This window comes from Podarcis muralis, chromosome 10 (assembly GCF_964188315.1).
Source record: "Podarcis muralis chromosome 10, rPodMur119.hap1.1, whole genome shotgun sequence".
NCBI lineage: Eukaryota > Metazoa > Chordata > Lepidosauria > Squamata > Lacertidae > Podarcis > Podarcis muralis.
The window spans coordinates 60,847,816-60,862,653 of NC_135664.1; the positions used below are offsets into that span (position 1 = coordinate 60,847,816).

At 45.0% G+C, this 14,838-nt stretch overlaps 1 protein-coding gene across 2 annotated transcripts in view; it reads left to right on the plus strand.

The window, feature by feature from the left end:
- PTPRO (protein tyrosine phosphatase receptor type O) overlaps positions 1 to 14,838 on the plus strand; it is a 131,649-nt gene that overhangs the window by 108,501 nt on the left and 8,310 nt on the right. For both annotated transcript variants that reach the window (XM_028745896.2, XM_028745897.2), the window contains 6 exons: positions 1,145 to 1,235; positions 3,885 to 3,961; positions 5,203 to 5,337; positions 8,069 to 8,191; positions 8,961 to 9,115; positions 10,658 to 10,793. In XM_028745896.2, the coding sequence (XP_028601729.2) occupies positions 1,145 to 1,235; positions 3,885 to 3,961; positions 5,203 to 5,337; positions 8,069 to 8,191; positions 8,961 to 9,115; positions 10,658 to 10,793 (717 nt within the window). The remainder of the gene's footprint in view (positions 1 to 1,144; positions 1,236 to 3,884; positions 3,962 to 5,202; positions 5,338 to 8,068; positions 8,192 to 8,960; positions 9,116 to 10,657; positions 10,794 to 14,838) is intronic.

Sequence of the window (14,838 nt, forward strand, 5' to 3'; positions counted from 1 at the left end):
CAAATTGCGCAGAATGGAATGACAGAGAGTGAATTGGCGGCGCTTTCATCATTTATCACATTCATATCACACTTTTCCTCCAAGGAGATGAAGGTCGTATGTAGGGTTCCCTTCCTCCCCATTTTAACCTCACAACCACCCTTTGGAGTAGGCTAGAGGCCGTGGCTGGTCCTGGGTCACCCAGTGAGTTTCATGGCTACGCAGGGATTTGAACCAGCGCTTTAACCACTACGCTACACTGGCTTAAAGCACATCATTGACACTGCAGAGTGGAGGTGGCAGATTACATTTTTAGAAGCTCGCCTACATTTTCTTTAAATTCCACCCGCATGAAGAAATCCAGCAGGTAATGTTTTTTACATTCCCTTTCATTGATGTGCTAGTTTATTTCATGCAGGGAGGTTTGTTTGATGGGGAAGCATTAAAATAGCACGTGCAAACACACTCCCTTGTTGTCTAAAGTAGTACTGTTCAGAATTTTGTCACCTCATCTTCTGCAATGAATGGAACCTGCTTCAGCCTTGGCTTGATAGAGAACCGGAACAAGGACTATCTGAATAGCTTATGGCTTGCAGTTCATTACACTGGTAGCGCACAGGAAGCATTCAGCTTTCAAGATGGCTTTGCCCAGCACAAGTCCCCCTCCATCTGAGCAGCAATTTATTTTCCATTAACAGTATCCATTCAGTAGTGGTGGTCAAGTAAGGTTTACTCAGAGTAGACCCATTGAAATCAATAACCTAGCTTAGCCACGCCCATTAATTTCAATGGGTATACTCCAAGTAAAATTTAGGAATATCCCGCCTTGTCAACAGAAGCCCTGCACAAGTGCAATTTTTGCTAGTGCAATGGGACTTTTTACCCCTCTCCTCTCCTGTGCTCCCCCCACACCCATGAAATTGACTCAGGTGGGGCAGGAGAACCCCCAGAACAGGATAGGGGGATTGTTCTGTTTGGCCAACTGAATTGCTTGTGCAGATGGAAGCAACTGGAAGAGTGTGACGTTGAATTTCATCCACCATGTTGAATTGTATCCACCATCTTTTAGACTACGACTTCCATCTTGGTTTGGGTGTGACCTACTTGTAGGTTGAAGACAGATGGGTTATCTTAATGACGGCATTTTATTTTGTGTCTTCTACAGGAACTGAAGCTGATTGGGCTGGATATCCCACACTTTGCAGCTGACCTCCCCATGAACCGCAGTAAAAACCGCTACACGAATATCCTCCCTTGTACGTTATTGTGGGGATGTGCCTGTTATGGCTGCTTTGACTTGTGTGCTCCAGGGTACCCGTAACACCAATTCTAACCCTTAGGAATCAGGTTGATGCATAGCAATTCTGTATAGGGCCTGAGGTCAACTTCCTCAGTTGACTGTTCTCTTCCTCTGATCTAGAGGGAGAATGCGAGGGAAGGAAGGAAGCATTTCTAAGCTGATCTGAGCCCATAAACATAACTCCCATCTGAATTATCACCACAAGAGCTGGTTTTCCTATATTTATTCCATTACCAGATTATTTCACTCCTTTGGGTTGTATCCAACTAAGGTTGCTTCCAGGCTGAATTTTGCAGAAGAGAGTCCAATCAAATCCCAGAATGTTAGATTTGCACTTTTCAGTGGCTCCGTCAATCTAGAGCAGCATTTCCCAGACTTGGGTCTCCAGCTGTTTGTGGACTACAAGTCCCATTATCCCCCACCACTGGTCCTGCTAGCTAGGGATGATGGGAGTTGTAGTCCAAGAACAACTGGAGAACTATGTTTGGGAAACCCTGCCCTAGAGCAACAAGCCTGCTTTATGTTTTAATAAAACAGACTTCTTGAAATTTGAGGGTTACGGGGAAATGCAAAGTGTGGGATGAACGAATGACAACTGGGATGACGTGTCAAGACCCTGCAAGCAAGCCAGGATGAGTGCAGGATTGACTGCTTATTGACTGCTCTGGCTGCCCCACAAACAAATCAGAATGAATGCAAGGTGTGACCAGAAAGTTTGGTGAATGGTCACAGAAATCAGACAGCAAGAAATATTCAAACATACATACCTTCCATGCTTTCAAAGTAGGCCCTCTCTGATACAATGCACCGTTGACAACCTTCGTAGAACTGTTGGAAACTTCTGGAGAAGTCCTCTTTTTGTACTGCTTCAAGTTCCTTCATCACAGCAGCTTGGATGTGTGAAATGTTGGGAAATCTGTGCCCTTTCAGTGCAGATTTCAGTTTTGGAAAAAGAAAGAAATCCGGTGGGGCCAGATCAGGAGAATATGGAGGGTGGGAAAACTCAGTAACGATTTCAGGCAGAATATGCAATTCTTCCACCGTCATTTGGACGGACAAACACCGATTCCACATCAATAACTCATGAACTCTGTTGACATTTGCCGCCGTTCTGCTCGTCAACTGTCTGCCAGACCGGGGGTCATCTTAGATGGTTTGCCGCTCTTCACGGAAACACTTAAACCACTCATACGCTGTCTTTCGAGTCCCAGCTTCATCTCTGTACACAACTGTGAGCATTTTGTGGGTTTCCGATGCTGATTGTATGTTCGAATATTTCTTGCTTATTCAATTTCTGTGACCATTCACCGAACTTTTCGGTCACACCTTGTAGCTTCACCCCCATGTAAGATTTCTTGAAGCAAATCAGGGAGAATGCTCAAGCAGCAGGTCATTCGGAGGGGTCCTTAGAGTAGACCCATTGAAAGTTCATTCAGGTATAATAACTTTCTTGGGTTTGAGTAGGACTAGCATAGAATACAACCCTTTCTGTTTTGGGTAGGATTCAGAATTGTTAGCAATGAATATGCATATATATGTACAGTGGTACCTTGGGTTACATACGCTTCAGGTTACAGACTCCGCTAACCCAGAAATAGTACCTCGGGTTAAGAACTTTGCTTCAGGATGAGAACAGAAATCGTGCTTCAGCAGTGCGGCGGCAGCAGGAGGCCTCATTAGCTAAAGTGGTCTTCAGGTTAAGAACGGACCTCCGGAACGAATTAAGTACCGTATTTTTCGCTCCACAAGACACACTTTTTCCCTCTTAAAAAGTAAGGGGAAATGTGAGTGTGTCTTATGGAGCGAATGCAGGCTGAAGGGGCGCTGCGCAGTTCTCCCTCTCTGCACACTGCCTTTCCTGAGAAGGAGAGGCGCTGCACAGAGAGGGAGAGCTGCGCAACGCCCGTTCAGCGAAACGCCTCTCCTGGCTTCTGCCTTAGCCGTGCACAGCCTCTTCAGGCCAGGGGAGCCTTCATCCCGCTGCCCGGGAGAGGCTGCGTGCGGCTATCCCATAAGCCAGGACAGCAAGAAGGATCGCTGTGCAGTGATCCCGCTTGCTGTCCTGGCTTCTGGGATAGCCCCGTGCAGCCTATTCCGGGCAGGGGGATCCTTCCTCCTGCTGCCCTGAAGAGGCTTGGTGCGGCTATCCCAGAAGACAGAACAGCCAGAGGCTATCCCAGAAGCCAGATCCCTCTTGCTGTTCTGGCTTCTGGGATTCAGAATTTTTTTTTTTGTTTGTTTTTGTTTTCCTCCTCCCAAATCTAGGTGCGCCTTATGGTCTGGTGCTTCTTATGGAGCGAAAAATACGGTACTTAACCCGAGGTACTACTGTATTCAGCTATGCAACATTCCTAAGTAGTCTTAATGAGTTCCAAGGGACCCCAACTGAAGAATGTTCGGAAGTGACAGTAGTGAAGGGATCGCCTTGCGCTAAAGATTACAAATTTACCAAAGCATTCATTAAACGGGCCAGCCTGCAGCCTCACGTTTTGCTCAGAATATCTGCAAATTTATGTTTTAAGCTTTCAGTGGTTTAATTAGGAGCTGTCTGGTTTGTGGCGATGCTTTAAGTTCCATCCACCTTTGGGTCTTCTTCCTTTTGCAGATGATTTCAGCCGAGTTCGATTGGTCTCAATGAATGAAGAAGAAGGTTCAGATTACATCAATGCCAACTATATCCCTGTAAGTGAACTGGACTCAAAGCATCCAAAAGAATAATATGAGGGTGATGGCTTGCAAAAGACCATGCAGGCCAGTGCAAGAGCCAAACCTTTCAACATATTCCCCACCTCCCTTTAATAGAGAACTTGGTTGCGTGAAAATCAATTTAAAAGTGAAACAGAACCATACCAAAATGGGGGGGGGGGGTGTTTTCCATATGCATGATGAATTCCCTGGGAATGCAGGTGTATATATGTATTTCAATTACAAGCAGAATCCATTTTTAAAGGTTGAAATGATGCACGAAGCACCTGTATAATCATGGGATTTACCGAATATTGGTGGCAGGCAGTGCTTTTCTTCAGGGGGGTGGGACACAGGGGTACACATACCCCTAAACATGTTGTGAATCTAAGTCTGGCCTCATTGAGGGGCAGTATTTCAATATGAGTAGGAAAATGAGAGTACCCCTAAACATATTTTTTTTAAAGAAAAAAAAGCACTGGTAGCAGGTGAACTTTCAGAGTGAGGAAGGGGCCTTAAGGAGGAACAGGCTGTATGAGCTTCTCAATCGAGCTTCGTACTTATTTAGATAAGCTATATACCACTTAACATTTTGAGAGGGAAAAATGTTACAAGCATAGGCTTGCATTTTTGTTGCGAGACCCACTTGCAGTGATGAATAAAAGCCCATTCTTAACATTCTGTCCCAGACCTGCTTGTTCAGGAAACGGGACCCAGGATGGAGCTGTGTAAGCGAAGCTGTGAACTGGATTTCCCAACGGCTGAGGTCACCAGAGGCAGGAAGAAAGCTCCACCTCGTGCATACTTTGACAGTGTCCCCCAATATACCTCTTTTCTTTTTCTTACATGAGGATGGAACTACATGCAGGCAACCTTACAAGAGGGGAGTGGGCAGAAGGACTAAAGTCCCTGCCAAGACTGACTGAGGCTCTGAACCACCATCAGACACATGCAAAAAATAATAATCAGTGATGGTTATGGTCAAGACCAGTTGATAAAATGGGAAGGACAAGTGCAGTCCCAACCCAGCATGGCTCTGCGGAAGGAGAAGCCAAGCTGAGTCGAGAGCGAATGTGTGTGAGAAGCAATGGGTGGGGAAGAAATTTGAATCGGTTCCCATTTAATGGTGATTCCACCTCATTCGGTATGAGGCAGCTTCCTATGTTGTTCCTGTGCCCCAAGAAATACCCCAAATCTAAAGCCAATCTGAAGGAGCCACCACATGCTTTCTCTTTTAGGGTTACAACTCTCCCCAAGAGTACATCGCCACCCAGGGGCCACTGCCAGAGACGAGGAACGACTTCTGGAAGATGGTTCTCCAGCAGAAGTCGCAAATCATCGTCATGCTCACGCAATGCAATGAGAAAAGAAGGGTATGTATGTGTGAAAAATCCTCTAAGCCTCTTGAAATCTGCAGTGGATCTACGTTCCCTCTTACCCAGAATTCTGTTCTCGGTTACAGTCATTCAGAATGCCATAAAAGGTAAAGGTACCCCTGCCCGTACGGGCCAGTCTTGCCAGACTCTAGGGTTGTGCGCTCATCTCACTCTATAGGCCGGGAGCCAGTGCTGTCCGCAGACACTTCCAGGTCACGTGGCCAGCGTGACATCGCTGCTCTGGCAAGCCAGGGCAGCACACGGAACACCGTTTACCTTCCCGCTAGTAAGCGGTCCCTATTTATCTACTTGCACCCGGGGGTGCTTTCGAACTGCTAGGTTGGCAGGCGCTGGGACCGAACGACAGGAGCGCACCCCGCCGCAGGGATTCGAACCGCCGACCTTTCGATCGGCAAGTCCTAGGTGCTGAGGCTTTAACCCACAGCGCCACCTGCGTCCCGTACAGAATGCCATAGTCCTCATAAATAGGGTGTTAAGGGGATAATCAAATATACATTGCCTCAAATCATGGATGTTCTGTTTAGTCATCATGGCTAATTTTTATCAATAGAACCACACTCTATTTATTTTATTTATATCCCACCCCTTCTCCCAAGAGTTCAAAGTGATATACTTGGTGAGAACCAGTGTATTACAGTGGTAAGGGTGTCGGATTGGGACCTGGGAGACCGTGGCCTTACTTGGCCATGAAGCTCACTGTGTGATCCTGAGCAAGTCACTGCTTCTCTGTCTAACCTACCTCACAGGGTATTTGAGGAAGGGGAGAAGAACCATGTATGCCTCCTTTAGCTATTTGAGAGAAAGGTGAGATATAAATGCAATGAAACAAGTAAGCAGTCCTTCCTTGTGCCTGTTTTATCCTTAAATCAGTCCTGAGAAGCAGCTTGGATTGAGAACCTGTAATTGGCCAAAGGCCACCTTAATATCTGAGTCAGGATTTGATCCCTGCTGTTCCAGGTATTGTCCAGTGCTCTAACCACTGCACCACACTGTCACTTTAAAAGCCATCTAATCTATTGACCCATCACTACATTTTGTAGAAGTGATTTCCACTGGGTTAGAGTTACACATGGCATGGTGTGCTTCCTCTTTTTCTGTTTGAAGCCTCCTGCCGCTCAGTCTCATTGAGTGCCTGTGTTCTCATACTACGAAATGCACAGACACATATATTTTCTCCACTATCTCCCAAACCATTCATACTTCTGATGTAGGGACATCAAAGTGAATGTTAGCTTCCCGCAGCGTGCAGTTTACTGACTCCCCGGGGAGCGGTTTCCTTGTTATAATAGGGAGAAGATTACATTCAAATCTTATCTCCACATTATATGACATGCTTTCCCTTACGTTCCATGTGTAATCAGGTCTACGGAAAACGTACAATGAAATACAGCCCTCAGTAATCACATTGCTACATATCAGAGGTGAAACCTTTATAGGGAATAGACTCTGTGTGGTTTTTGTGTGTGTGTATGCGCACCTGTCATGCGCAGTACATGGAGCTGGGTGCAGAATTCAGCTTCTAAAGATTCTTTTTTTGGGGGAAAAAACCTAACAAACTATGTTTCTAGTCCTTAGCAGAAATTGTGTGCATATATTTTTATACACACATGCACACACAAAGTTGGCATCTTTCTGTTTTGAGAGGCAATAGAGTGCCTCTCTGGAGGTGAAGTCAAATTGCTACATTAGCAGCACCAAAGTGACCTATGGGGCACAAGCCTGGGCAGTCTGTATGGGGGTCCTGTGCTGCCCAGACAACAAGACCCCCCCCTCTTGACCTTACTGATAGGGTTCAAAGGAAGGCAGCACAATACGTTTGGCACCAGCTTGGCTGCAGGAGTTGCTGGAAGGAGGCAAAAAAGGCACCATCCAATCATTTTAGGGACTCCGGATTTGTGTAGAGTTTATTCCTAAACCAGCTCCAACTGGTACACAGGCTGAGACCCTACCTGCCCGCAGACTGTCTCGCCAGAGTGGTGCATGCTCTAGTTATCTCCCGCTTGGACTACTGCAATGCGCTCTATGTGGGGCTACCTTTGAAGGTGACTCGGAAACTGCAGTTAATCCAGAATGCAGCAGCTAGACTGGTGACTGGGAGTGGCCGCCAAGACCACATAACACCGGTCCTGAAAGATCTTCATTGGCTCCCAGTACGTTTCTGAGCACAATTCAAAGTGTTGGTGCTGACCTTTAAAGCCCTAAACGGCTGCGGTCCTGTATAGCTGAAGGAGCATCTCCACCCCCATCATCCAGCCCGGACACTGAGGTCCAGCTCTGAGGGCCTTCTGGCGGTTCCCTCATTGTGAGAAGTGAGGTTACAGGGAACCAGGCAGAGGGCCTTCTCGGTAGTGGCGCCTTCCCTTTGGAACACCCTCCCAGCAGATGTCAAGGCAATAAACAACTATTTGACTTTTAAAAGACAACTGAAGGCAGCCCTGTTTAGGGAAGTTTTTAATGTCTGATGCTGTATTGTTTTTAATATTCAGTTGGAAGCCACCCAGAGTGGCTGCGGAAACCCAGCCAGAAGGGTGGGGTATAGATAATAAATAATAATAATAATAATAATAATAATAATAATAATTATTATTATTATTATTATTATTATTATTATTATTATTATTATTAACCTTTTCTTCTTTGGATTTGGGCTTAAGCTACGACGCTTACCAAGACTTTGAAAAGTTTTCCTTGACTCATTTTCTTCCAGGTGAAATGTGATCACTACTGGCCTTTCACGGAAGAGTTGGTTCCTTATGGGGACATCACAGTGGAGATGCTGTCTGAAGAAGAGCAATCGGATTGGGTCTTTAGGAATTTCAGAATCAACTATGTAGGTTTTTTTGTTTTTACTAATGTTGTTCGTCCTGCAGACTTTGGATCTAAATTCAAACCTCTTGTAAACACAAACCTTTTCTTAATAAAGTGTATCCATAGTGGGCTGCCTTGCCCCATATATATCCCTGCCCAGCAATTGTGGTCTTTAGATGGGGCACCGCTGAAAGTACTGCATGCCCCCAAAGTGCACATACCTTATACTAGAAACTGGGCTTTTAGTGTTGCAGCTCTAGCCCTCTGGAATAGATTGCCGGCTGAAATTAGCCATGATGTTTAGGCACTTATTGAAGACGTTTCTGTTTAAGAAGCCTTTCCTGGAGGTTTGACCCAGTCATTGGTGAAATACCAACTGGGCATCTATGGGAATGGCTTTATAGTTTTGCAGTCTGTAGAAATGGGTTTAATTGTTCTTGGATATTGTATTTTATTTTTCATTTTATCTTGCACACCTCTTTGAGGGCCTTAGGCTGTGAAGAGGTTTATAAATTTGCAAAATTATAATAATGATAATAATTTTGGGAATGTTTATTTTAAAGCAGCCAATCTTGAGTAGGGCCCTGGCTGGGGTTGGGGTTGGGGTGCTTTAACCCTTTACTCCCGCTGTTGCCCCAATCTGGATTTCCAGGAACTGTGACATTCATCGGGAGGTAAATTCCAATGGCTACCTTTCTCACCTTTCAAAACGTCCCTGGCCTTGGGTTGGTGGCCACCGATTTATAAAGGCGACGGCTGCTAAGCACCACTTTTCTTTCTCTTTTCCCCAGGCTGATGAGGTGCAGGATGTGATGCATTTTAATTACACGGCTTGGCCTGACCACGGAGTCCCTCCCACAAACGCAGCAGAAAGCATCTTGCAGTTTGTACAGATGGTCAGGCAGCAGGCAGCAAAAAGCAAAGGCCCCATGATCATACATTGCAGGTGAGCCTCTCCTCTCTGCCTAGAAGACATTAGCAAAGCAGGGGGCAGAGAAAGTTGTTGCAATGCCTTCGAAGCACTCACAAAGATGGCTCTGCAATTTGTTGTTGTTGTTAGTATTGTTATTGTTTCATTTATGTGTTTTTTAAAAAAACAATTTTTATTGAAATTTTACATTTTTTGAACATCAAAATATCATAACATATAACAAAAAATACCATCCCCCAATTCCTCTTCTGGTTTTTTTGGCATATTATCTCTCCCTACTTATTGGTTATTTCTTATTCTTTAACTTTTTTAACACAAATATTATTATTCTCTTATCATTTCAACATCCTCATTCTATTTTGTTAATTGCAAGTGTTTAATCAAACCCTGCAAATGAGTCCATTTCTTTACATTGATTCTGTAAATATGACATGAATGGTTCCCAGTCTTTCTTAAAGTCTCTCTTGTCCTTGTCTTGAAGTCTTTCTGTTAATTTTGCCATTTCAGCGTCTTCCATCTGTTTTCCTTGCCATTCTCCTTTAGTTGGTATTTCAACACTTTTCCATCTTTGTGCTAGCAATATTCTAGCCGCAGTTGTAGCATACAGTGGTACCTCGGGTTACGAACAGTCCTGCTTATGAACGCTTTGGGTTACGAACTCCACAAACCCGGAAGTAGGTGTCCTGGGTTGTGAACTTTGCCCCTGGATATGAACACAATCCGCTTCCGGGGCCACGGGAGGCCTATGTAGGGAATGCATAGGGTTAAGAACAGACTTCCGGAATGAATTAAGTTCGTAACCCAAGGTACCACTGTACAGGAAAAGCTTTTTTCTTCTCTTTTGGCGAATCTTGACCTGAAATGCCTGGAAGTTTTTTTTTGTTATTGTTTCATTTATGAACTGCTTCCCAGGAAACATCTGAAAGAAGCTTCACAATGGACAACATAAAGTTAGCCCTCTGCACATAAATGTCAACATTTTCCCTTTTTTAAAGGAAATTCCCTTATTCTGAATAGGATTCCTCGCAAGAAAAGGGAAAAGTTGACAGCTATACCTCTGCAGCATATGTGATCTCCTATGATGACGGTGGTGGATGTTTGCAATATGAATACAGTTTTCCAAAATGGGGCTGCATTTCAAGCACATTCTCACTTAGGGATGAGGGATAAATTTGATGGGATTTACATGTGAAGGTGAACCTACGTAATATGCACTTTATTTTTATTTTTTTGCAAGAATACAAGAACCGAGACACAGCCATCTTTTAAAATGTGTGCTTCTCTGAATTTTGCAATGCAGCTCTGGGTTCAAAAATGCATTGTTTTAGCGGGGAATTGATTTGCAAATTTCCCCCCATATATTAAGCAAAATCACATAGAGGAAAAACTTGCGTAATAAATAAAATTCATTAGAACTTTTATTTGGTTTTATTTTGCAAACTGGTGTGAAAAAAACAAACTGACGTTGAAATGTGGGTCTTCAGCCTGGATAAATGAGCAACAAAAAATGGATAGAAGTGCCCATCCCTATTCTCACTGCTCCTTTCTGTTTTGCAGTGCCGGCGTGGGACGGACGGGGACTTTTATAGCATTGGACCGACTCTTACAGCACATTCGGGACCATGAGTTTGTAGATATATTGGGGCTGGTGTCCGACATGCGGTCCTATCGGATGTCTATGGTACAGACAGAGGTAAGACTTTCAGTTGCGTCCCCTCCCCCGGTGCATTTATTTGTTTTATTTGCGGGATTTATACCCTGTCAATCCCAGGGGGCTTTCAGAAAGTTAAAATGACCATAACCACCCCCACCCCCCAAACAATTGAAATTTAGCAACATGGCAGAGCAGCATCAAAGCAATCTGCAGAACTGAAACTAGCACAAAGCCACATGAAGGTTTGAAAAGCCTGAGAAAGCTTTTTTAAAAGTCCTTGCCTGCCCTCGAAATGACAACAAGATCGACACCAGGTTGTTGGTTATTTTGCAGATTAGTTGCGCTGCAGAAGGCGTGCTGGGGAGACCACACATTCAAGAAACGCAGAAGTAACTTTTGCGTGGTTTTAATAACAAAAACAAAAACTCCTTTTACACTAAATTACATTATCTCAATAAGTATGACCCATTCACCAGGGTAATGAGAGAGCTACATGCTGCTCTTTATATACTATACCCAATTGCTGACACAGTTTAACATAACAGCACCTGCTATACTGCTTCACAGCCGTAAAGCTAGGTCATGTTATTTCCTCTGGCCTTTAAAGAGATACACATCTTGTGAAACAATAATGAACCTTAAAGAAACCATTCAACACAGCTGAGCCTCCTTGAGGAAAACATTCCACACTCGGTGCCACCACTAAGGAGACCCTTTCTTCTGCAGCCACCTGTCCCACCTCAGGTGTGTGCCCAAAGGAGCTCCACTGAACACCTTAGCATGCAGAAGAAGAGCTGTGCAGGATCAAACCAAAGACCCATCTATCCAGGTTTCTGTTCCCACAGTGGCCAACCAGGTGCCTCTGGGAAGCCTGGGCAGGGCTGGAATGGAGACAGTGTCTGCCACACTCGAGGGCAGCAGACTAGCTTAGGAGATGCAGGGCCATCCTTAAATACTTGGCCACCCTCACTCACAGCTCTGCCTGGTGCCTGCTCACTGCCTGCTTGAATGCTGCTGCAGCAGTAGGCACCATATGGACACAGCAATGCATGTGCATGGACACAAGAAGAGCCTGCTGGATCACAGGCCAATGGTCCATCTCACAGTCTTGCATCACTTAAAATCAGAGTTGTAGAGTCGGAAGGGACCCTGAGGATCATCTAGTCCAACCCCCTGCAATGCAGCTGTCCCATATGGGAATCGAACCTGCAACCTTGGCGTTATCAGCACCACGCTCTAACCAACTAAGCTATCCAAGCTGAACTGTGTGGTGTGTGGAGAAGCATCTCCTTTCATCTTTCCTGAATCTCCTTCAGCTTCATTGGATTACCCCAGTTTCTAGTGTTATGACAGCAAGGACAAGAGGGCGGGACTTCTCCACTTCCCCACACCATTCTTAAAATTAATGGGGACGCGGGTGGTGCTGTGGGTTAAACCACAGAGCCTAGGACTTGCCGATCAGAAGGTCGGCGGTTCGAATTGCCGTGACGGGGTGAGCTCCCATTTCTCGGTCCCTGCTCCTGCCAACCTAGCAGTTTGAAAGCACGTCAAAGTGCAAGTAGATAAATAGGTACCTCTCCGGAGGGAAGGTAAACGGCATTTCCATGCGCTGCTCTGGCTTGCCAGAAGCGGCTTAGTCATGCTGGCCACATGACCCGGAAGCTGTATGTCGGCTCCCTCGGCCAGTAAAGCAAGATGAGCACCGCAACCCCAGAGTTGGCCACGACTGGACCTAATGGTCAGGGGTCCCTTTACCTTTACCTAGCATGCTCTCCCCCTTTTTCCTAAGGAACGTTCAATATTGCAACCTTTTCTCACCGGAGAGTTGTTCCAACCCCTTGATTATTTTGATCGCCACAATTTGTTTTGCCCCTTTTCCAATTCAGTAATATCCTTTCTCGTTGACTTGTGGTAACCAGAACTGTACACAGTATTCCCAGTTTATTTTATTCTCAAACCCTTTGCTTAATGATCTGTAACATGGGCAAGTTCGTTCAGAGATGAGCAGCTTTGCGGGGGTCCCAGTCTCTTGAGGTCTTTAAAGGTCAAGATGAGCACTCTGCATTGAGGCCAGAAACAAATTAGGAGCCAGTGTGGTTGGCCTAATGTGATCACAACATCTAGTCCCAGTTAACAGCCTCAAACTTAGGGATGGGGAAAATTGGATTGATTTCACATTTAAAAGGCAAATCTACCCAATTCGCTTTCTAGAAACCATACACAAACGAAAACAGAGCCATCCTGTGAAATTCACTCGTCTCTGAATGTTGCGATGCAGTCCTCCAGTCAAGTGATATGTACGAAAATGCAAATTATTGAAGTGTGCCTAAGGGGGCATTAGTGAAAATAGCATACCATAATGTTTGGCATTAGGGAAAATTGTTTTGCAAAATTGCAAAGAAAACAATTGTATAACTGGAGGAATTTGAACTGAAGCACTGATGAATTTTCCTGAAGACTCTTAAAAATAATAATCACAAATAAATGTGGAGAACTGAACTTGAGAATGGTAAAATGAGAGCCAAAGAGAAAACTAAATTGACAGATTTCCGCATCCTTGGTGTGTATACACCAGGCCTTTCGGACACGCTGCACCTCTCTGTGGAGCAGATCAGGGTACTGTCAGGTGAGCTGCTGTTCCTCCCCCCCCCCCCCTTATCTATGCCACCCACTTGTTTGCATAGTGGCACTCAATTAGCTTTCCTCCAAAGTGCCCACGCACTAGTGACTGCCAGCTTCTGTGCAGTTTCCGAGTTTCTGCTGTTTGCCAGCTGGCCTCTCCTCCTGTTCTATTGGCAGAGCATCACTGCATCCCCCCTCTCTGTCTCTCATGCACAAACACAGCCGACAGCAGGGCTTTGTAATGCTTCAGCAAACCGGATCTGGATTAAAGAACACCCCAAACCCGTGCCAGTATTTAACACTCAGGAGCAGGATATGATGAACTAGTTGCCAGGGGCTGGAGTGTCCAGGGAAGCGGGGAGGGAGTCAGTAAGCAAAGGAGGAACCACAAGATTTAATCCTCTATATAGGCTTGGGATATAGGACCGTAAATGTGGTCCCCCAAGCCTCTTTGCTGGCCATTGGGTCCTTTGTCAATACTACCCCAGGTTATCCTTGATTGCTTTTACCTGGGAAGCATCCTTGAGCTCTCATAATGCCTTTGAAATGGAGCTGTGCTTTCATCCCGTCCTTTCAATTCTGAGCTTGCTGGCCCAACCTCTGAAGTAAGCAGGTTGACCCACCTGCCCATGACACCTGCTCCTGAGCTATTTATTTCAGCAGATCTGAATGCTTCACCCCACCTCAAAATAATAATAATAATAATAATAATAATAATAATAATAATAATAATAATCCAAAGCAGTAGTTTTGTAATCTGGTGAACCAGGTTCACTTCCCCGCTCCTCCAGATGCAGCTGCTGGGTGACCTTGGGCTAGTCACACTTCTTTGAAGTCTCTCAGCCCCACTCACCTGACAGAGTGTTTGTTGTGGGAGAGGAAGGGAAAGGAGATTGTTAGCCGCTTTGAGACTCCTTCGGGTAGTGATAAAGTGGGATATTAAATCCAAACTCAATAATAATAATAATAATAATAATAATAATAATAATAATAAATATATTACTTGTACTAAATCCTTTTGATTGGGTTGCCCTAGCCACTCTGGGCGGCTTCCAACAGAATATAATGGATCAAAATGAAACATCAAACATTAAAAGCTTCCTGATATAGGGCTGCCTTCAGATGTCTATGGAAAGTCGTATAACCACTGCTTTTTTTCTAGAAAAATAGGTGCTATGAAGTTGTTACAGTAAGTGCCACACTTTTTAACAACAACAAAAAATAGGTGCCAGTACTGAGTATCCCCTGAAAAAAAGCACTGCGTATCATTATTTATCTCTTTGACATCTGATGGGAGGCCATTCTACAGCGCAGCTGCAACTACTAAGAAGGCCCTCTGCCCGGTTCCATGTAACCTCACTTCTCACAGTGAGGGAACTGCCAGAAGGTCCTCGGAGCTGGATCTCTGTGTCCAGGCTGAATGATGGGGATGGAGACGCTCCTTCAGGTATACAAGGCTGAG